General features: G+C 35.8%; 1 protein-coding gene across 5 annotated transcripts in view; it reads left to right on the top strand.

The window, feature by feature from the left end:
* The window catches only part of CDK8 (cyclin dependent kinase 8), a 166,782-nt gene extending 144,492 nt beyond the window's left edge, over window positions 1-22,290 (top strand). For 2 of the 5 annotated variants that reach the window (XM_008153365.3, XM_054718749.1), the window contains 7 exons: window positions 10,498-10,641; window positions 13,150-13,219; window positions 14,011-14,083; window positions 17,646-17,743; window positions 18,457-18,535; window positions 18,654-18,812; window positions 21,014-22,290. In XM_008153365.3, coding sequence (XP_008151587.1) covers window positions 10,498-10,641; window positions 13,150-13,219; window positions 14,011-14,083; window positions 17,646-17,743; window positions 18,457-18,535; window positions 18,654-18,812; window positions 21,014-21,139 — 749 coding nt within the window. In that variant the 3' untranslated portion in view covers window positions 21,140-22,290. Of the gene's footprint in view, window positions 1-10,497; window positions 10,642-13,149; window positions 13,220-14,010; window positions 14,084-17,645; window positions 17,744-18,456; window positions 18,536-18,653; window positions 18,813-21,013 lie in introns of those variants that run through there. The other 3 variants (XM_028128132.2, XM_008153366.3, XM_054718748.1) reach the window with 3 other exon arrangements.
* Window positions 22,291-22,938: the final 648 nt, after the last annotated feature.

Raw genomic sequence — 22,938 nt, 5'->3', positions numbered from 1 at the left:
CCCCATCAACTCTGAAAGCTCTATGACTTTAGGTAAAAACGACTGCCTTCTGAGATAGGGAGATCACAAAGGTTACTAACTTGGGTTGAATCTCAGGTCAGTGACAGCCTCTCTGCAATGGTGCTCCCCACCTCGTGTCCACCTCACTTGGCCAAGAACAATCTTGTATCAAAACATTAGCACAAAAAAAGTTATATTGGTATCTTTATTTTTTGTTTGAGAGAGAAATTACACATAAACTATTTTTCATGTAAGTTTTAAAAAATGGAATAAAGGAATAAAAAATGAAATTTCTTCCTTGATTTTAGTCTCTCCCACACAATCCCATTCTTCCCTTCACCTATACAGGGAGCCTAAGAGTCCATTAAAGTAATCAACAGGGTCCCCACAACACAGTGAAAGCTATGTACCCAGAACTTCCGTAGCAGATTGACTTCCCTGTCAAATACTTGCAGTGTGAGCAGTTGGTAGATGAACCTGTGTGGTTGAATTTATACATAAACACCTTTGGCATCATTTAGAAGAGTTAAGTCTGCTAGTGGAGTTTGGTGGATTATTTTAAACTAAAGACTAATAAGAAACAGCAAAAGAGCATAGGGAAAAAATCTGAACATCCAACTACTATGTTCCCACTTTCTATTACAAACAGATTTTAGTGCTGTGGTCATTTATTCCATTGTTCAGAACTGTAAGCTGAATCATTAAATCAAAGAGAGGAAATAATAGGTTGTAAATATTGTACTCCCTGGACAAAGTTAAAATCATTTTGAGCATCTGGAGTTTTACTTTGATTGACTTTGTGGAGAGGCTGAAAAGGGATTATTAATTTTTACTTTACTAATAGTAAAGGCGTCTCAAGTTTTACTAAATTATGGATTTTCAAGCTCAGATTTTTGTGGTCAAATAACTGAATGCCTGCTGATTATGTAGTATTCTATTAAATGGGAAGTATACAATAACATAGGGAGAATGAGAATTGACACTTTTATTAAGCTAGAAGCTTGTACACCTATTGATTAAAACATTTTTTTTACTTTTTTATTGTTTAAAGTATTACATATAGTAGTACATATATCTCCTCTTTTCCCCATTAGCCTTCCCCCAGCCTCCCATACACCCTGTCGCATATCCTCATCTCCCCCCACCCCCCCGCCACAGTGTCTTGTATCCATTGGTTGTACTTATATGCATGCATACAAGTCCTTTGGTTGATCTCTTTCCCCCCCTCCCCAACACTCCCCAGCCTTCCCACTGTAATTTGACAGTCTGTTCGATGCTTTACTGCCTCTGTATCTTTTTGTTCATCAGATTATAATGTTCTTTATTTTCCATAAATGAGTGAGATCATGTGGTATTTTTCTTTCATTGCCTGGCTTATTTCACTTAACATAATGCTCTCCAGATCCATCCATGCTGCTGCAAATGGTAAGAATTCCTTCTTTTTTACCACAGCATAGTATTCCATTGTGTAGATGTACCACAGTTTTCTAATCCACTCATCTGCTGATGGGCATTTATGCTGTTTCCAAATCTTAGCTATGGTGAATTGTGCTGCTATGAACATAGGGGTGCATATATCCTTTCTGATTGGTGTTTCTAGTTTCTTGGGATGTATTCCTAGAAGTGGGATGACTGGGTCAAATGGGAGTTCCATTTTTAGTTTTTTGAGGAAACTCCATACTGTCCTCCACAGTGGCTGCACCAGTCTGCTTTTCCACCAGCAGTGCACGAGGGTTCCTTTTCCTCCGCATCCTCGCCAGCACTTGTCGTTTGTTGATTTGTTGATGATAGCCATTCTGACAGGTGTGAGATGGTACCGCAATGTCATTTTGATTTGCATCTCGGATAATTAGTGACTTTGAGCATGTTTTCATATGTCTCTTGGCCTTCCTTCTGTCTTCTTTCTATTTAGGTCCGTTGCCCATTCTTTTTTTTTATTGGATCATTTATCTTCCTTTTATTAAGTTGTATGAGTTCCCTGTAAATGTTGGAGATTAAACCTTTATCAGTGATAACATTTGCAAATATGTTCTCCCATACAGTGGGCTTTCTTGTTGTTTTGTTGATGATTTCCTTTGCTGTGCAAAAGCTTTTTATTTTGATGTAGTCCCATTTGTTTATTTTCTCCCTAGTTTCCATTGCCCTAGGGGCAGTATCGATAAAGTTCTTTTGGCATATGTCTGAGATTTTGCTGCCTGTGGATTCGTCTAGTATTTTTATGGTTTCCCACCTTATGTTTAAGTCTTTTATCCATTTTGAGTTTATTTTTGTGTATGGTGTAAGTTGGTGGTCTAGTTTCATTTTTTTGCATGTATCTGTCCAATTTTCCCAACCCCGTTTATTGAAGAGACTGTCTTAACTCCATTGTATGTTCATGCCTCCTTTGTCAAATATTAATTGAGCATAGTGGTTTGGGTCGATATCTGGGTTCTCTATTCTATTCCATTGGTCTATATGTCTGTTCTTGTGCCAGTACCAGGCTGTTTTGAGAACAGTGGCTTTGGAATACAGCTTGAAATCTGGTATTGAGATCCCACCTATTTTGTTCTTCTTTCTCAGGATTGCTGTGGCTGTTTGGGGTCTTTTTTTATTCCAGATGAATTTTGGGGGAGTTCTTTCTAGGTCTGTGAAATATGCCGTTGATATTTTAATGGGGAGTGCATTGAATCTATAGATTGCTTTAGGTAGTATGGACATTTTAATGATGTTGATTCTACCAATCCATGAACATGGCATGTTCTTCCATCTGTTTACGTCTTCTTCTATCTCTTTTTTCAGTGTCCTGTAGTTTTCCACGTATAGGTCTTTTACCACCTTAGTTAAGTTTATTCATAGGTATCTTAATTCTTTTGGTGCAATCGTAAATGGGATTGCTTTTTTAGTCTCTCTTTCTGTAAGTTCACTATTGGTATATAGAAATGCCATAGATTTCTTGGCATTAATTTTTATCCTGCTACATTGCCGAATTCATTTATTAAGTCTGTTAGTTTTTTGATGGAGTCTTTCGGGTTTTTTATGTACAATATCATCTCATCTGCAAATAAGGACAGCTTTACTTCTTTTCCAATTTGGATGCCTTTTATTGCTCCTTCTCGTCTAATTGCAATGGCTAATACTTCCAGTACTGTGTCAAACGGGAGTGGTGAGAGTGGGCATCCCTCTCTTGTTCCTGTTCTTAGGGGAAATGGTTTTAGTTTTTGCCCATTGAGTATGATGTTAGCTGTGGGTTTTTCATATATGGCCTTTATTATGTTGAGGTGTGATTATTCTATTCCCACCTTGCTGAGAGTCTTTAATCAAGAAAGGGTGTTGGATTTTGTCAAATGCTTTTTCTGTATCAATTGATATGACTATGTGATTTTTATCTCTCAATTTGTTTATGTGATGTATCACGTTTATTGATTTGCAGATATTGTACCATCCTTGCATTCCTGGGATAAATTCTACTTGGTAAAGGTGTATGATCTTTCTGATGTACTGCTGGAGCCGATTTGCTAGAATTTTGTTGAGGATTTTGGCATCTATATTCATGAGGGATATTGGCCTTTAATTTTCTTTCATTGTGTTGTCTTTATCTGGTTTTGGTATTAGGGTGATGCTGGCTTCATAGAATGAGCTTGGAAGTGTCCCTTCCTCTTGAATTTTTTGGAATAGTCTGAGGAGGATAGGTTTTAGTTCTTCCTTGAATGTTTCGTAAAACTCCCCTGTGAAGCCATCTGGCCCCGGGCTTTTGTTTGCTGGAAGCTTTTTGATGACTGCTTCAATTTCTTCCATAGTTATTGGCCTATTGAGATGTTTAGATTCTTCCTGATTGAATTTTGGAAGGTTGTATTTTTCTAGGAATATGTCCATTTCCTCCAGGTTGTCCAGTTTGTTGGAATAGAGTTGTTCATAGTATTTTTTAACAATCCTTTGTATTTCTGTGGGGTCTGTTGTTATTTCTCCTCTTTCATTTCTGATCTTGTTTATTTGGGTCCTCTCTCTTTGCTTCTTGGTCAGCAGGGTTAGAGGTTCATCAATCTTGTTTATCCTTTCCAAGAACCAGCTCTTGGTTTTGTTGACCTTTTGTATTGTTTTTTTGATCTCTATGTTGTTTATCTCTGCTCTGATCTTTATTATTTCCTTCCTTCTGCTTACACTGGCTTTTCTTGTTGTTCTCTTTCTAATTCTTTGAGTTGTAGGGTTAGGTAGTTTATTGCCATTGTTTCTTGTTTTTTGCAGTAGGCTTGTAGAGCTATGAACTTCCCTCTCAAGACTGCTTTTGCTGTGTCCCATAGATTTTTGATTGTTGTGTTTTCATTGTCGTTTGTTGCCATGATGTTTTTTATTTCTTCCTTGATCTCTCTGGTGACCCAGTCCTTGTTTAATAGCATGCTGTTTAGTCTCCATGTGTTTGATTTTTTTGGATTGTTTTTATTGTAGTTGATTTCCAGTTTTATGCCATTGTGTCTAAGAAGATGCTTGATATAATTTCTATCTTTTTGAATTTGAAGAGACTTTGTCTGTGACCCAGTATATGATCTATCTTTGAAAATGACCCATGTGCACTTGGAAAGAATGTATATTCTGTGTCTTTGGCGTGAAATGTTCTGAAGATGTCAATTAATTCCATCTGGTCTAGTGAGTCATTTAGGATTGATGTTTCTTTGCTGATTTTTTGTTTAGAGGATTTGTCCAATGGTGATAGTGGGGTATTAAAGCCTCCTACTATGATTGTATTGCTGTCAATCTCTCCCTTGATATCCTCCAGGAGTTTTTTTTTTTTTATGTATTTGGGTGCTCCTGTATTGGGTGCATATATGTTTACTAGAGTCATTTCTTCTTGTTGGATTGCTCCCTTTAGTATTATGAAGTGGCCTTCCTTATATCTTTTTATGTCCTTCACTTTGAGATCTAATTTGTCAGATATAAGTATTGGTACCCCAGCTTTTTATTCATTTCCATTCGCCTGAAAAACCTTTTTCCATCCCTTCACCCTCAGTCTGTGTGCATCTTTTTTTCTGAGGTGGGTTTCTTGTAGACAGCAGATATATGGGTCATGTTTTCTTATCCAATCCGTTACCCTATATCTTTTGATTGGGGCATTTAATCCATTTGCATTTAAAGTTATTGTTGATAGGTACTTGTTTGTCGCCATTTTAATTCTTTACCCCTGTGTTCCTTCTTCGCTTCCTATTACTTCTTTTTACAGCAGACCCTTTAGCATTTCTTGCATTGCTGGTTTGGTGGTAATAAACTGCCTTAGTCCTTTTTTGTCTGTGAAGCTCCTGATTTAACCCTCAATTTTGATTGATAGCCTTTCTGGGTACAGTATTCTTGGATTCAGACCTTTACTTTGCATGACTTTGTATATTTCATTCCATTCCCTTCTGGCCTGATATGTTTCTGTTGAGAAATCAGTCGCTAGTCTGATGGGGGATCCTTTGTAGGTAGCTTTCTGTTTCTCTCAGGCCGCTTTTAAACTTTGTCGTTGGTGTTTGCCAGTTTAATTATAATGTGCCTTAGCTTCGGTCTTTTGGGATTCATTTTGCTTGGTACTTCTTGGATTTGTGTGGGTTTTTTCTTCCCTATATCAGGAAAGTTTTCTGTCATTATTTCTTCAAACAGGTTTTCTATTCCTTGCTCAGTTTCCTCTTCTTCTGGCACCCCTATTATTCGGATGTTGTTTTGTTTTGTGTTGTCCCAAAGTTCCCTTAGGCTCTCCTCCTGCTTTTTAATTTTTTTTTCTAGAAGCTACTCTATTTGGGTATTTTTTCCTACCTTGTCTTCTAGCTCACTGATGCAGTCCTCTGCTTCTTCTAGTCTACTGTTGATGCTTTCTATTGAGTTCTTCATAGCAGCGATGTCATTTTTCATTTCTTCTTTGTTCTTCTTCATTTCTCTTGGTTCTTACACATATTGTTGAATTTGTTTTCCATTCTTTTCAGCCACCTTATGACCATTTCTCTGAATTCTTTCTCTGACAGGTTGCTTGCCTCCATTTCGTTTACTTCCTTTTCTGGTGATGCCTGCTTTTCTCTCATATGCAGGCTGTTTCTTTGTCTCCCCATGATCTCTCTTCTCCGGGTGTCTCGTTATGTAGTTCTCTCTCTCCTGCGTTGATTTAAAGGCACAAAATACAACACAACAAGGCACAACGCACAAGGCACTGAACACAAATGTATTCACGATATTAATAACCCCAAATAAAGGTGACCACCAGAGAAAGGCGAATTAGAGGATAAGAAAGAAAGAAGAAGAGAAAAAAAAGGAGTGCAAAAATGAAATTGGGAAAAGGAAAAACAACTAAGAGAGAAAAGAAAGAAGAGGGGAAAACACTATTTATATGGGGAGAAAACTCCAGTAGAACAGCCACTAATCCCAACAAATTCCAACAACAAATACCTAGATATGAATGCAAACTACAAACAACAACTAATATCAAGCGAGGTGAGGGAAAACAGAAGCAAAAAACAAAACAAAAAATAACAAAAAGAAAAAGCAAAACACTCCCACAAACAAGCATAAGAAAACTGATATAATCAACAATTAAGCAAACAACAACAAAAGGACAGAGAGGGAAAATATTTTTTGGATAGTGAAGAAAGAGAAGAGAGAGGTGTGTATGGACTTGGAGCAGGGAATTGGAAATTAGATATTTAAGTAGGGTGAAATTTTAACGGGGTAAAAAGAAGAAATAGGGGAAATCTAAAACAGGAATAGGATAAGAGAAATAGGACAACAAAAGGGGAAAAGTGAGGAAAAGAGTGTTGGCATAAAGATAGAGTAAAATGGTGCTAAAGGAAAGATGAAAATAGAATATAGAACACTAATCCCAAAGTAAAATAAAGATAAAATAAAATGACACTTTTTTTAAAAAGGTAAAATAGTAGTAGTAATACTGATTGAAAATAAAAATGTAATAATTAAAAAGGTAAAATCAAGTGAGGAAAAAAGAAAAAAATTTTAGTTTCTTAAGTAAAAGATGAAAAAATAAATAAAAATGTGCAGTAGTGAAGGTCATTCACTTCCTCTCCTGTTCTGTTTGGCACGCCTGTTTCCTAGTAAGGACAGTATTGAAGTTCCCTGCGTTCCACTGCTCCTCAGTGTTGTAGGCCACAGTCCTGATTTTCAAGCAGGCAGTACATTTTTATTTCTTATACTCCTTTATTTGTGTTTACACAAGAGTCAATTTGTGATTCAACCCCTGGGTGGCAGTGTTTCTGGATTGACCTCCGGGTCTATAGGTCCTCTCTAGCTAGTGCTTAGATTTTGTTTTGCCCGTGGCACTTAATATCGGTTTGGGGGAAAGGGCTGCCCCAGAGCTCGTTCTCTGATCGCCACTCCCCGCTCTTATCCCCAGGTTCCACAAAAACAACTTTCCCCTGCAGTCTCCTAGAGTGTCCCCAATTGGGTGATCCTATGAACTGGGCTCAGCAATCAGAAGCAAGGATCCAAACAGAAAAAAAAAAAAAAAAAGAGAGTGAGAGAGAGAGAAAAGAGCCAGAGCAAGCGTGCAAACCCCAGCGCTGTGCGCAAATCTGCGCAGTCTCCTTTCCCCTTGGGTCCAAGCAGCCGGCACACCCCCAAAATCTCTAGGCTGTCCTTCTGTGCCCAGTTCAGCTATGGGTTGCTTTTTAGAGTTCCCTTCTGTTAGCAGCTCTATGGACTCCCTTCCACATTCGCGGATCACGCCAGCCCCAAAGGCTGTGGATTTTTCTGGTCGCAGACTTCCCCAGGTCCTCCAGCTCCCGCAGTGCACGTTTCTCTCTCCTGCCCGCACCACAGACCTCACCTTCTCCCAGGCGAAATCTGACCTTTCGTGAGGGGGTGCAGAGCTCCTCTGAATCCGCGTGCTCATGCCACTTGGGAACTGGTGTCCTCGGGTTTGCAGCTGTTCGCTGGGTGCCATAGTTGTAGATTTTCAGGCTTCTGATGACATCCACTTTCCCCTTCAAGATGGCGCGGTCTCCGTGTCAGAGCTGGTCACTTCGGGAGGGAACCCAGCAGCAGTGGGGGCTGCCCGGTCAGGGGAACCCCATCCGGCCGTCCCCCACAGTCTCCTGGAGTATAGCTGTCCCCACAACTCATTAACAAACACTCCCCGTGCGACCACACACTCTCCCTTTGTTCTCTCACTCACACACTATCTTGCAGTCTGCCTTCCCTTCGGCAGCCATCTTCCCTTCCTCCTGATTAAAACATTATTTAACAAATCTTTTTCTCTCCCCATTTGGGTCTTCTTTGCCTGGTTAGTTCAATAGCTATACATGAGCATCACAGATTTTGAGAAGTAGATATAACTTATATGTTTTTAATTTAAAGGGAAATCTTTCTAGAAGGAGGTAAGCAGGTAGGTGCATAGGAAAGGACTTTGCCATGAATTTGGTAAAGTGTGACAAAATAGGCATGATGGAAGGAGAGACTATTTAAAATGTTAGAATTTGTCTGAAATAATAGCCAGGTCAGCAAACTCAAATTCATGATTCATGTCTGCATCAGAATTTTGAAGGAAAGAAAGTTGGTGAAATTGATAAAAGTGAAAAATAAAAGAAGAGATATAAAGAAAGAGGTTATTAGGGTGAGGTTAAGCAAGGTTCAATAAACTATTTATTCTTACTCTCCTGATTTTTGTATTGTAAAATCGGTGTACTTTAGGGATGCTTAGATCCTTTACTCATCTCTCATCTTTCTTTACATATTTTTTTTTCTTCTTTAGAGTTTTGCCTAGCTAACCAGAAGGATTTGTTACATTGTCTTTTAGGTGCTATGAGTAGAGTTTTAAACATGCAAGCTGACCTTTCAGCCCTTTTTGTGATCCTGCTTACCTTGCCTATCTTTTATTTGATTAAGATTATCAAAGGGTACCCATGTAAAAAGAATTAATCACAGACTCCCTAATTTTCCCATTTTACTTTCTGACACTGGTGGGTGGAATGGGAATCTATATTTACTAAAAATGAAAGAGCTTGGTTTATATTTCCTGATGAGACTTCTTCTTACGGTGGTATTGGCTTGACTTGGTTCTCTAATGTAGGGTAAAACGGATAAGTAAATAATGTCATTTTTAAAAATCTCTTGCTGGTAGTGAGGGTGTATATATTTAAGTAAATAGATGATTAACTTGTTACTCTGAAATGTAAATATGATTATTTTATTTTAAATTAAATATCTACATTTCAGTTTTGGAGTTTAAGAATTCTGTTATTTATAAATTAAATTTTTTCTCTCATTTTTCCATTTAAGTGACAGCTAATAACATAGGTGAACAATCAGTTTTAATAAAAGTCATTTTTACCCCACTATAGTTGTATTGGTTAGATCATTCAAAAACCACTGGCTGAGTATCTGCTATGTGAAGAAGTTAACATTGTCATTTTAGGGATTTGTTGCTTTCAGCTTCAAATTCTAAATTGGTATATAGATCTTTCTATTGAGTAAAAATGTAATATGAATGAAAGTTAGTTTGTATCATAATGCAAATGAAGGGAATTTGTTGTGTACAGAGAAATCCATTTACCTGGCTTTTATAAGTAATTTTTATGAAGTTATAGCTTTTGTACCCATTTAAAGGTAGTATTTTACCCCCTTTTTTTTGTTCCTATTAAATACTTGACCTTGCAAAATCACCTGACACTTGTTATATTCTAAAGAAAAACTTTGATATCTTTTTCTTTATTGATTAAAATATCAATCAAAAATTTTTTTAAAAATATTAATTTTTATTAAAATGTTCTATTATTTTATTTTAATGATTACTCATTTATTTCAGCCCTTTGTATTCACCATGTCTCTATCGAAATAAACCTACATTTCTATGAAAAAAAAAGAAACACTTTGAATGAAAAACTCTTCAAGTAGAAATACTGTTTCATTAGAATATTTGTGTTCAGTCGCTGTCTTTTTCTTGTTGTAATCACACCTTGCTAAATAGTGTTAACATGGGAGCATAATTATTAGACTTTACAAATTAAATAAACAAGCTAAAGAAAAAAATATTTTTTACCACAAAAAATTGTACTGATTATTTTTGGCAAGTATGCCCCATTTCAGGGGCTGTTTGGGTTTTTGGTTTATTTATTTTTTGTTTAGTTTTGTTTGTTTGTGGTTCCCATGCTCCATATGTAGCTTTGTATGTATTTCATAAATAAAGTAATGTTTGAAGCATTTAAAACTCACCCAAAATGTAGCTAATAAATTGATTTAAACTTGGAATGAAGCCAGTGGGTGGGGTGGAGGTATAACAGGGAATGAAAAATTGGGGTGGGTGGAATGGGAATCTATATTTACAAACCATATTCTGTGGTATTTATAATTATAATTGCTTTGGAATTAATATGACTTATTAGGGAAAGAAAGGAAAGAAAAACACTCCCCACCAAAATAAAAATGCATTTTCTTTTGGAAAGAACCACTTTATTTTCCTCCTTTCTTTTTCTTTTTTCCTTTCCTTTTATTTTTCCTTTTCTTTTTTTTTTTTTCTTTTTTCTTTTTTTTTTTTGTCTTTTTATTTTAAAGATATTTGGGCTATAGGGTGTATATTTGCAGAACTACTAACGTCAGAACCAATATTTCACTGTCGACAAGAGGACATCAAAACTAGTAATCCTTATCACCATGACCAGCTGGACAGAATATTCAATGTAATGGGATTCCCTGCAGGTACACATTATGTTTTTGTTTTTAAATCACTGTTGTTTGAACTTAGGTATCATCATTGGAAAGGTGTATATTTTTAGCTGATAAAAGCTACTCTTACTTGATTCTTTATATTTATGACTTGTCTTAATCAAAGATCCATAGAAATAGCAAAATTTGTGGAGTTCACGTTTTAGCATAAAAATATTTATGGGTTTCCTGAACTTGAACTTGCAGGGGTATTTTTGTTTTTTGTTGTTGTTGTTGTTCTGTTTTGTTTTGTTGTTTAATATTTGAAATGATAAAATATTTGCAGTATCTGTATTTAAAAGGTGCCTTTAGTTCTTACCAGTGGGAACTGCAAATAAAATTCAGTAAGTATGCACTTTTGTCTGGCAGCACATACTATGCTGCCATTAATTACTTGGCACTTGAATATAAATTTTGACCCTGATTTTTATTTAGGGCACAGTACAGAATCACATTGTATTGAATAGTAGCATTTTTTCTCTATAATCTTTGTCAATAAGAACATTCTTTTAAATGTTGTATTAGAACAGTCAGAATGTAGGTGAAAGTCGAGCATTCCAACAACCTTGCTTGCACTGATTTGCGGCAGGGAGAAAGGTGTTTAGGTGTCTCATCATGGGCATTAGATCTCTCCAGCTGTATCACATTCCTTTGTTATACCACAGAATGATAGTTCTTAAGTCACTAAAAACTGCCCAGTGGTCCAGAATAATGAAAATTTGTTTAAAGCACCTTTATATTTTTGATAGTGGAGTACTTATTGGAAATTGTTTATTGGAATTTTTTCTCAGGTCACTATATCTCAAGACTAATACACATATATCTGGGAGTTTATAATTTCACATTCCTTTAGAAGGATGTTAATTATCAGTAAATGCAGAATAACTACACAGAAACTGCCTTTCTCCAAAATTGGTTAACAATTCTACGACTGCTTTGTTGTGATGGGAATTTCATTTATTCACTGAGTATTTACTGAGTACCTGCCATGTGCCAGGCACTGTGTTAAATATAAAATATTGTTGACTTAGATATGATTCTTGCCCTCTTCAAGCTTACATTTTACTGATCTAAGTAGACTGTTTCAAGAATATGTATGGTTTGTAGATGGAGAAGAGTGGCCTTTGCTTCCCACTTCTGAATGGGTCCACCAGAGAAAGGAACGTGGCTTAAGACGGGGTGGAAGTGGGAAAGGCCTTTTTAGGGGATGATTCTTTATGTGTGGTTCAACAGTGAGGATAGGCTCAGCTTATAAGGAACTTGAAGAACAGGCAGCAGAATTTAGATTTGCTATGCTAAAGAATGAGACTCCATGATAAAATTTTGAGAACAAGGAGTATGATTTCTGTTACATTTTAAAAAGATATTAGAATGGCAGTGGTTTATAAAAATCAATGAAAAACAAGTAACTTTAGCCAGGGAAACTAGCTGCTTGCCTATAACAGTACTCCAGGTATAAAGTGATAATAAGGAAGGGACAAATGTATCATTTTAATAGCAAGTGTATCATTGAGGGAAAAGGGAAAAGATTATCTCAAGATTTCTAGCTTGAGAAATTTACAAAATAGAGAAATTAAAGTTAGAAAATAGTTGAGAAAATTCCACTTAGGAGCTTAAAATATATATTTAGTTTACTTTAAAATATGTGATATCTGTGGAGGAAGGTAGCAAATATTTTTACAAGTAAATTGAAAGAAACTCAAACCTCTAAAGGCCATTTAAAAGCTAATGGTGCTGTTCAGCTACCAATATAGTGCTGTGCACCTATAGACTCTCTTTTGCTTTATCAAAGTAAAAGTCCATTGATAATGATGGAGAAAACAAGCTATTTAGCATGTGTTGTTTGAATAACTCTAATGCCAGCAAAACTAACTGAGACATTTTCTACCTAATATATTAGTAGCTGGGATTGTTATGTTATTGTTATTGAAACTAGCCAAAGCCAACAGCTAATTAATGTACTAGTTATATCCTACTCTATTCTATTTCAAATAATTATTACTGCTTACATAGAATGCTGATGTAAAAGCAATGTATTTAATAAGGTGACAATAAGGAGGGCCATATAAAAAGAAGGGTACCTTAAAGCTGCTGAGGGGAAGACATTACATTTATTATTGAAGAGATTGATTACTGATTTAACAAAGAAATTTGGTAAAAAAAAAAGAAAAATATTGATTTTATAAAGAGAAATAGAATTAATAATAAAATATTTATCTGTAACATTACCCTCTAGTTATAGAAATTTAGGTAACATAAACATAGTCAAATACGTAGAAAGTAGGCATTAAAAAGAAAGATAGTAAGGTCTAATTCTGTACAAGGTAGAGTTGTATATACAGTGCAAGACAAGATATTTACTGTAGCTGACCATTTATTTGAAGTCTGTGCTTTCATGGAGGTTAAAAGTATAGGAAAAGTAATGAAACTGAGATGACTTTTATTGAAGTTCTTGAGACTAGGAACCTAGACAACATAAAATTTTATCAATGTATTTCACAGATAAAGATTGGGAAGATATAAAAAAGATGCCTGAACATTCAACATTAATGAAAGATTTCAGAAGAAATACGTAAGTTGGAAAGAAAATAGACCTTTTGTTGAGTTTTGCCTTTCCAGAGTACTCAGCAGAAGATTGAATACTCAACATAATAGAATATGCAACATAATATTAGTCTAATAAATAATTTTATATATTTACTCTAGTATATATTTTTTACATTATGACCATCATCATTTCTTAAGATGTTTAAATGATATAAGAAAGGTGAATATCTAATATTAGCAGCTGATTTGGATATGAGAAAAAAATTATTTTTTTCCATATTCATTACTTTCTGGAAGCATTGGTAGAAAGTAATTCTAGGCAGTAAGAGACTGAAATAAATAAGCCTTGCAAATAGCCACTTGCCTACTCATCTAGGTTGGGTAATTTTAAGCAAGTTTTAATAGAAAAGAAGGAATATTTCATTTATTTACAATGCAAGATCAGGGGATTGGAAGAGGGCAGTATATAGACTTATAACAAAATTTTTCTTTTTATTTATTTAAGGCTGAGTTAAACTTTTGATCCATGTGTTATTTAAGATAATTTTTGAGATAACATGCATGTGAAAACTATTCATTATATATTATTAATGGAATTATCTTGCATGTAATCAATGGTATCCATTCAAAAGTGACCAGTGTGAATATTCAGTGAAGTATAAAATTGATTTCATGCCACTCTTTATTCTGATTATACCATTTTCAATGTATACTCTATATTGATTATGATGAAAAGAATTCTGTGTGGAAAAACTTCAGCCAATGTAAAATTAACCTCAAATTTAATATAGATATCTCATAGTATTTCTCTTTCAGGTATACCAACTGCAGCCTTATCAAGTATATGGAAAAACATAAAGTTAAACCAGATAGTAAAGCATTCCACTTGGTAAGCTTTAGCAAACAGTACTAATACAGTGTGTTTTTCTCCCCTAATTGATTAGCCCATTCTAAGGCTTTATTGGGTCAGTTTATATGGTTACTCAGCACATTTAGAGTACTTGAACAGTAAATGTGGAGATCCTGTTAATAAATACTAGTAAAGACATAAAAATATTTGTCCAAACCCATAGCATGATTTGACATGGTTAGATTAGATTTTCTCAAGATAGTCGTTATACCAAGTCTATCAAGAACATTTAAAAAATTACTTTACTAGGTTTCATCAGTTATTTAAAAATTTCAGAGAAGAATCAAGAAGAAAATAACCCCACCATTCAGAAATATTTTTTATAAATTATTTTGTATTTCAACTCTTTGAAAAAACTGTTCACAAAATTTTTAACTCCCAAAATACCTCTTATAAACTTGGGTGTTAGAAGTCCTTCAGTAATTGTATGTATTAATTGCTTTTTCTGGAAGAGTATGAGAGATGAAGTATTTATCAGTGTATAATGGAAAAATGATGACCTGGAAACTGAATTAATCCATGTACTATCAAGATAATTTATGATGTGGTTTTATTCAACTACTAGCGTTCCCGTTGCAGGAAAAATCCTGCAATAGGGTTTCCTGCTGCACTCTCCCCCGGCCCCGCCTCCGCTCCTCCCTTGTCCCCCGGCCCGCCTTCTCCGCCAGCCTGCCCCGCTCTCCTTCCTTCTCCCCCGGCCCCGCCTCCGCTCCTCCCTTCTCCTCCCCACCCCCCCCCCCCCCCCGGCTTGCTTGCTTCTCTGCAGCTTTGCTCCCTTCAGCATCTCTTGGCTTCTTTCTAAGCTGTCTTGATATGCAAATTAGCCACCATCTTTGTTGGGGTAATTTGCATACTCATCCTGATTGGTTGGTGGGTGTGGCTTGGCTGGTGGGCGTGGCTTGGGCGTAGCGAAGGTGCGGTCAATTTGCATATTTGTCTATTATTAGGTAGGATTGCCAACTTAAATTTAAAATATTTCAAATTTTTTAGGCCATAAAAATTAAAAATGGTTTTTCACTTTATGTTTTTTTTTAAAAAAAGCTATATACCATAAAAGGGGGAATCTGAAGAATCAGTTTATATTTTGCTTTGCTTAAAATCCTTTTACTCCTTTATTCCCAATATTTTTTAAAATATATTTTTATTGATTTCAAAGAGAAAGGGAGAGGGAGAGAAAGATAGAAACATCAATGATGAGAGAGAACCATTGATTGTCTGCTTCCTGCATACTCCACACTGGAGAATGAGTCTACAACCCAGGCATGTGCCGTGACCAGGAATTGAACCATGACCTCCTCGTTCATAAGTCAATGCTCAACCACTGAGCCACGCCAGCCAGGCTATTCCCAATATTTTTAAATGAGTTTATTAAATGGGAATTTTTTTACTTTGAAAGGATTAAACTTTCCCTTATTATAGCCTAGGCCACTTGGAAAACATTTATTCTGTTTCTACTTTCCTTCTCCTTCGACTGTTTCTACTTCTGTATCTTCTACTTATTTTTTACATAGTCATATATCAGCAATTTAAAAAGCAGCGTTCGACATGTTATATTAACACAATATATTATTATCCAAATAATGTTTATTGTAATGCACTTACAACAGGACCCTAATTAGAAGGTAAGTTAGATCCTTCAAAAGATGAACTTATTTATTCTACAGAATAATAATAGTGATAGATCAATAGTCATGATTTAGGGGAATTACTCTTCTTCCCCCCCCAATTCACTGCTACTCAGTGTAGTCTGAAATGACTTGCACTACCATTACTCTGAAATTCTAGAGATAAATCTCCTTTGCAGCTTCTTTGCTTGTTTTAACTAGAATGATCTGTCTTGAGTGCACCCATCTGAAAGCTCAGCTATAACTCCCATTAAAACCGTTGTTGAGTATTTTAAATAGCAAATCCATGCTTTCCTTTTCAACTCTAAAAATAAAATTGTGCTTTCATTAAAATATCAGATTACTAAAATTAAATTTAAATATCACCATCCCAAGCATTTTAAAATATGTTTTGTCCTGTCCTCTAATTGTGTCACCTCCCATGTCTAAGGCTCAATATGTCTATTAGTTCCTTGGTTTTCAAAATGTGGTCCTAGTCCAGTAGCATTAGAATAGTCTGGAAACTTGTTGAAAACACAGAACTTTGGGCTCCTGCTCAGGTAGACCAACAGGAGCTCTGGGAGTAGGGTCTAGCAGTCTGTTTTAAGAAGTGCTCCAGGGGTGATTCTGTTTACACTAATAAAAGAGTAAGATGCAAATTGACCTTACCTTTGCAACGCCCACCAGCCAATCAGGAGTGAGTATGCAAATTAACCCAACAAAGATAGTGGGTTAATTTGCATACAATGCACCGAGCAGCTGGGGGCGGGGCAGGACGCTTGCGTCATCGCCATGGTGACGATGCAGGCATTCCACACTGCTCCGGGTTTCTGGGCAGCGTGGGAAGGTGGAAAGGCGGCTCTGGGCCTGATCAAAAAGGCGACTACGGCCAGAGCAAAGGCGGTGCCGGCAGCCAGGGGAAGGAAGGCCCATTCTTGCACAAATCTTCATGCATTGGGCCTCTAGTTGTACTATAACATCCGAAAACTTACATCAGAGACTATAAGCAAAGAGATCACTATTTAGATAATTTCTTAAATCACATATTAAAATAAGATATTCTAGTTCATAGAGCCTTGAGTAAAACTATGTTTTAACCAAAAAAATACTTTTACATTAGTGTGACATTTCTATATGTAGTGAAGATGATGATGGTGATGATAACAACTAACACTTATATAATGCTTTCTTTGTGCCAGGCACCATTTAATTGCTTTCCATATATTAACTCATTAAATCCTGAAAACAAACCTATGATAATAGGTACCAGTTTTAGTCTCCTTTTGACAAATGAGGTTACAAAGTGGTTAACTAATTTGTCCAAAGTCACTCAACTAAAAAATGTCTAGTCAGGATTTTAACCCAAACAGCCTCTTTCCAGAATCTCTTCTGTACTTAACTACACCTCTGTACTTTCCAAGTTCCATATCAATCACCATATTTATTTAGATAGTGCAGCACTGTCCAGGAGAACTTTCTGTGATGAGCTATGCTGCAATAAGAATAGCCCTAGCAACATGGAGCTATTGAGCTCGAGAAATGACCTGATATGACTGAGAAATTGATTTTTTAAATTTAGTTCATTTGGATTTAAATCTAAATAGCTGCATGTGGTAGCGTATTATTTGTCTTAGAACTTTTTTAATCCTGTTCTGAATTGGATAATTTAGATAATGTAGGAAAAAGATTATTGGTTTAGAGTAAGAAGATATAAGTTTAATTACATCTTATAGGAGAACCACATGAGATAATGAATATTAGAATGACTAAAATGTGAATTACTACATTAAATTTAATAATTTTATCTTAATTTGGAGGAATAAATGCCCTCCAAATCATGGTGTTATTCATCAAAAAATATATACCTCCCACATGTGTGCCAAGGGGTATAACTAGGAAAAGTAATGCAGTAATGTTTTTATGACTTATGGTTTCAGCTTCAGAAGTTGCTTACCATGGACCCAATAAAGCGAATTACCTCAGAACAGGCTATGCAGGATCCCTATTTCTTAGAAGACCCACTTCCTACATCAGAGTAAGTGATCAATTTATTAACTCACCAGCATGATAAAATTGGGGGAGGCCTATTTTCTTTCAATTGTCAACTCCAAGTTGCCACTCCTTTGATATAGGGTCCCAAAGAAATCCTTATGACAAGCAAAAAATGAGCTGTGATAACTGAGTGTCACTTAGGGGTTTTACAGTGGAGAGGTGTTTTCTCTGTTGCTTTATGAAACATTCTAGCATTCGTTTCAGCAGCCATCCAGTTGTTGGGTGAGGTTGGTTATGCATGTGGCGCTCACTCACACTCACTGAGATTGCTCACTGCTTTCAGTTACAGTTTGTGTACCAATTACAAATCCCATTCCCCAGATAAATCTGTGCTCCCTGTGTCATCTTTTACTTTAAATATGCTAGGGAGGGTAAAAAAAACATGTGTGTTTGAATTGTGACATTTTGTCTGAATCTACATTTTGGTTGTAGTAATAAAAGAGTAATACTAGGATTTAAAAAACAGTTGAGTCATCCTAGATGATTATTGATTATTTTTATACAATGAAAAGCACTTAAATGACCTGCTGTGATGTCACTGATGAGAAAAAAAGATTCATTTTGTCCCACTTGTATGAAAGGTTTTATATTATAAATAGGGAGACAAAGTCCATCTTAAAATGAACACCATTTAAATGAAGCATTTGAAATATTGATTAGTATACCAGAAGTCTTTTTTTTTTTTCTTGTGATCAGTGTTTTTGCCGGTTGTCAAATCCCTTACCCAAAACGAGAATTTTTAACAGAAGAAGAACCTGATGATAAAGGAGACAAAGTAAGTATTAAAGTGTAGCTGGCAGCTTCTTGTTTTAGTGCCACCACAACATTTTCAGGTTTGTGTGTATTGTGTTCTCCTTCTGAGTTGAACTTTATTTTCTGTTTAACCAATTGAGAAGAACCAGCAGCAGCAACAGGGCAATAACCACACTAATGGAACTGGTCACCCAGGGAATCAAGACAGCAGTCATACACAGGGACCCCCGTTGAAAAAAGTGAGAGTTGTTCCTCCTACCACTACCTCAGGTGGACTGATCATGACCTCAGACTATCAGGTATTTCGAGATTATTTTGTATTGACCTGCCATGTCAGCATTTGCATGTGTTTGTGACCATTGGAAAATGTGATGTAGTTGAGAAAAGACCTTTGTGTACCTGGGGAATTACATTGACAGGAAGTGTTATTGGCATGGAAAAGTGCTGACAGTGATACAGTAGAGGGCGTTTAGGCTTTGGAACTAGACACAGTTGGAATAATTGAATTTAAATTATGCCATTTATTAACTGTGTGACCTTGAGCAAGTAATATACCATTTCCTGGCTTTAGTTTTTCATCTGTAAAATGAGACTGGCAAATAACTTACAATTGTTGTAGGAGAAGACATGATAAATCTTAGCACCTTATAGTAGGAGCTCGATAAATGGTATCTATTATTTTGAAACAACAATATACTATAGTGATTAAGAAGAACACAGGCTTTCAAATCCTAGCTCAGGCACTGACTTTTGGGTAAACTTGAGTAAGTGATTCAGATGTTCTCAGTTTCCTCATTTGTAGAATATGAATAATGGTAACTGTGAGATTATAGTAAGGATAAATGAGAGAACATAGGTAAGCTAAAGGCACCATATGTATGTAAGGCTAGCCTGACATAAGTGCTTAAAAATTACATGAATCACTTGTATCTATCATATCATTAAAATTCTTAGTAGCATTTATGGTACCCAGTAAGCACTTAACAGTTGTGGTGGTGCTGTTGTTGAATATAATAATAAGAGCTTGTCTGTGTGCCAGGAACTGTACTTAGGATGAAGCATGCATTGTTTTCTGTCATTTCAGAAAACTGAGGCTTGTAGAGACTAACTAACTTGCATGTGTGCATTCAGAGAGCTGGTAGTAGACCCAGGACTCCACTCGGATCTAACTATAAGGGCTCCTGCATTGCCTACTTGTGGATCCTATCAAGTGACATTGTCAGTTCTTTTGCAGAAAGACCTGTTTTAAAAATTATATACCACTTCCCTGCTTATTCTAATCATATTCCCAAATAACCTGGGTTTCAGTGTGGGAAGGATGCTAACACTCTGACTGATTAGAATTATTTACCTACTAAAAGAGAAAAAGAGATCTTGTTAAACTGATAAGGTTCCCAGAGCCTGCTACTGTAATTCAAGAATTAGATAGTGACTCTTTGCTTTGGGTAAGGAGAGGTCCCGCAAGTCAAACTAGGAAATCAGGGCAGACATCTGAATGGGAAGCGTGCCCCACTCTTGGCTCCAGACGTGTTTGCACACTAAGGTGATGACATCCCTAGAATGAAGCAGAGCAGTGCTCTTAACCTCTGCTATTGAAACCAAGCAAAGGCTGCCGTTTTCTCTGTTGCTGTTATTACTGTTTTTCTGTGGGTGATTTCAGAAACAATACCTCTCCACCATTTTTAAAATGCCATTTTTGCTAGGATTGGCAGAATTTAAAATTATATGACTTATTAAATAGGCTTTGAAGGAAGAAAGTAATAAATTATGGTTAATCTTTTATAGTGCTTGTCTTGGGAGCTAATAGAATGAGAGAGGTGCAGGGATGTGAATAATATCATAACATTAAAATCAGAGGACTCTAAACTCTACCAATGTTCCTTCCTTTTGTGCTATTTTAGAACTGAGAAAACCACTCTTATATTTCAGTAATTTTACTTTTGTATATACCTTGTAGCAGAAAGTAAGATTCATTAGTTTAAAGGGCATAAAAATATTTAATGCCAAAGAAAATGATTCTGTGGTACCTTTTCTTGTCATACTCATTTTTACTCTTTAATCATTTGTGTGTGTATTGGGAAGGTTTCTACTGAAGAGACTAGCATGTAAGTTGCTTTGGTTTACTTAATGCACACATCATTAAGTTCACGATATAAATCTCTCAAACAAATTAGTTATTACTTATCAAGTAAATATAAAACAGCATAAAAAGGGGGTTATGGCTGCAGAAAAAAAATGAACTCTACAGCATAACAATAGACTCAGCTCAGTATTCTTTACTAGCAATACTTCTGACCTTCATACAGAAAAACTGGTATTAAAAGATCTGGGGTTTTTGCCATTTTAATTGTAAAGCCTAGTACATAGCACATGACTCTTAAATTTTTAATGCCTTGAAATAAATGACATCTCGAACACACATGATCAGCCATGCTGGCTTGGGATATAACCACCTCATAGAAACACATGGATTACATCTCTCCCTCCATCTCCTTTCTAGCGTTCCAATCCACATGCTGCCTATCCCAATCCTGGACCAAGCACATCACAGCCACAGAGCAGCATGGGCTACTCAGCTACCTCCCAGCAGCCTCCACAGTACTCACACCAGACACACCGGTACTGAGCTGCGTTGGAATATTGTCAATGCACTGTTGCTAATGCTGCCGGACTAACTGTGCAGCTCTCTGCGGGAACCTGGTATGGGCCATGAGAATGTACTGTACAACCACATATTCAAAATGTCCAGTAGCCAAGTTCCACCACTTTTCACAGACTGGGGTAGTGGCTTCCAAATTGTACCTATTTTGGGGTTAGACTTGAACAGAAAGTGCTAGCACAGTTTGTGTTGTGGATTTGCTACTTCCATAGTTTACTTGACATGGTTCAGACTGACCAATGCATTTTTTTCAGTGACAGTCTGTAGCAGTTGAAGCTGTGAAATGTGCTAGGGGCAAGCATTTGTTGTTGTATGTGGTGAATTCTTTCAGTGTAACATTATCTGACCAATCGTACACACACAAAAAGTTTAACTGGTACTTGAAACATACAGTATGTGTTAACTCAACAAAATAACTGAGACTCAAAATGAGATTATTTTGGTACACCTTTCATCATAGTGTCTTATCAGTGGGTTGATTCATTTTCTACATTAATCAGTGTTTTTTGATCAAGATTATATTGCTTGGGTTTTTTTGAAAGTACAAAAAGCCACATAGTTTTTCCAGAAAGGTTTCAAAACTCCCAAAGATTAATTTCCCACTTATAAGTTTGTTTTTATTTTCAATCTATGACTTGACTGGTATTAAAGCTGCTATTTGATAGTAATTAAATATATTGTCATTGATATAAACCTGTTTGGTTCAGCAAACAAACTAAAATGATTGTCATAGACAGTGTTTTATTTTTCCTGTTAGTGTTACTGATTTGTGAGCATGCTTTAAGATGAAAAAGCATGAATGGTAACTTCCTTAAAAAGGTGCGGCATCCAATTCAGATATTTTGTCCTGATTTTAAAGCTGGTTGGTGTAGTGCTATTAAAATTTTATTCAGTTTGTTTTCTTTTTTAAATCTTGTTCGCACGTTGTTTAGGGTGCCCTTACTTCAGCAAAGGAGAAGGAGTAGGAGAGCCTTAGAATTTTTGAGGAAAAATAAACCCTATAACATACAATGTACTGTATCAAACTATTTTACATGAATGACACAAGTATTCTGAATTTAAAAAAATTGAACATTGTTAAAAACAAGGTGTTATGTAATAAATTTATTTTTCATAAATCAAAATATGGAGTCAGCTGTATTTTTATATAACAAAATGCGTTTTATTTTACTTTAAAATGTGTCTTAACAAGTGGCCTCTAAGTCAATCTCCAGTTTTCATTAATATCTATGTATTCTGCCTCCATCATAGAGTAATGATGTTTGATGTAGATGTGGATTCCTTTCTGTTACACTTGGTACTGTAATACTGTAAGATGAAATAGATAGCTTTCTAATTGAAAGAAGTTATGATGTGCCTTCCATTTCTAAAATAATGCCTAGTTCTTTGAGACCAATTTGACTATTTTATCCCAAATAATATTTTCCCTCCCTCCTTTTGCACAAAATATAAAAGATAAAACAATTAACATTTTTCTTTAAATTCAACTCATTCATATAAAAACATTCTAAAACAATTAACTGAGGAATACCAACACTGATAAGGCCTGACCATAGAAAAACTCATCAAACTGTACACTTTAAATTGGCAATTTGTATTGTATGTAATTTATGCCTTACAGTTGATTTGTTTAAAATCTAATAGGCGTAAAACACATAGTGCATACCTAGCATATAAGCATTTGTTAAATGTTACCTAGCATATAAGCATTTGTTAAATGTTAAATGTTATTATTAGTGTTCTCCCTCCATGGGAATGTACTTTTT

Source organism: Eptesicus fuscus, chromosome 7, assembly GCF_027574615.1.
Source record: "Eptesicus fuscus isolate TK198812 chromosome 7, DD_ASM_mEF_20220401, whole genome shotgun sequence".
Lineage (NCBI taxonomy): Eukaryota > Metazoa > Chordata > Mammalia > Chiroptera > Vespertilionidae > Eptesicus > Eptesicus fuscus.
This window is presented reverse-complemented; position numbering and strand designations above follow the sequence as displayed.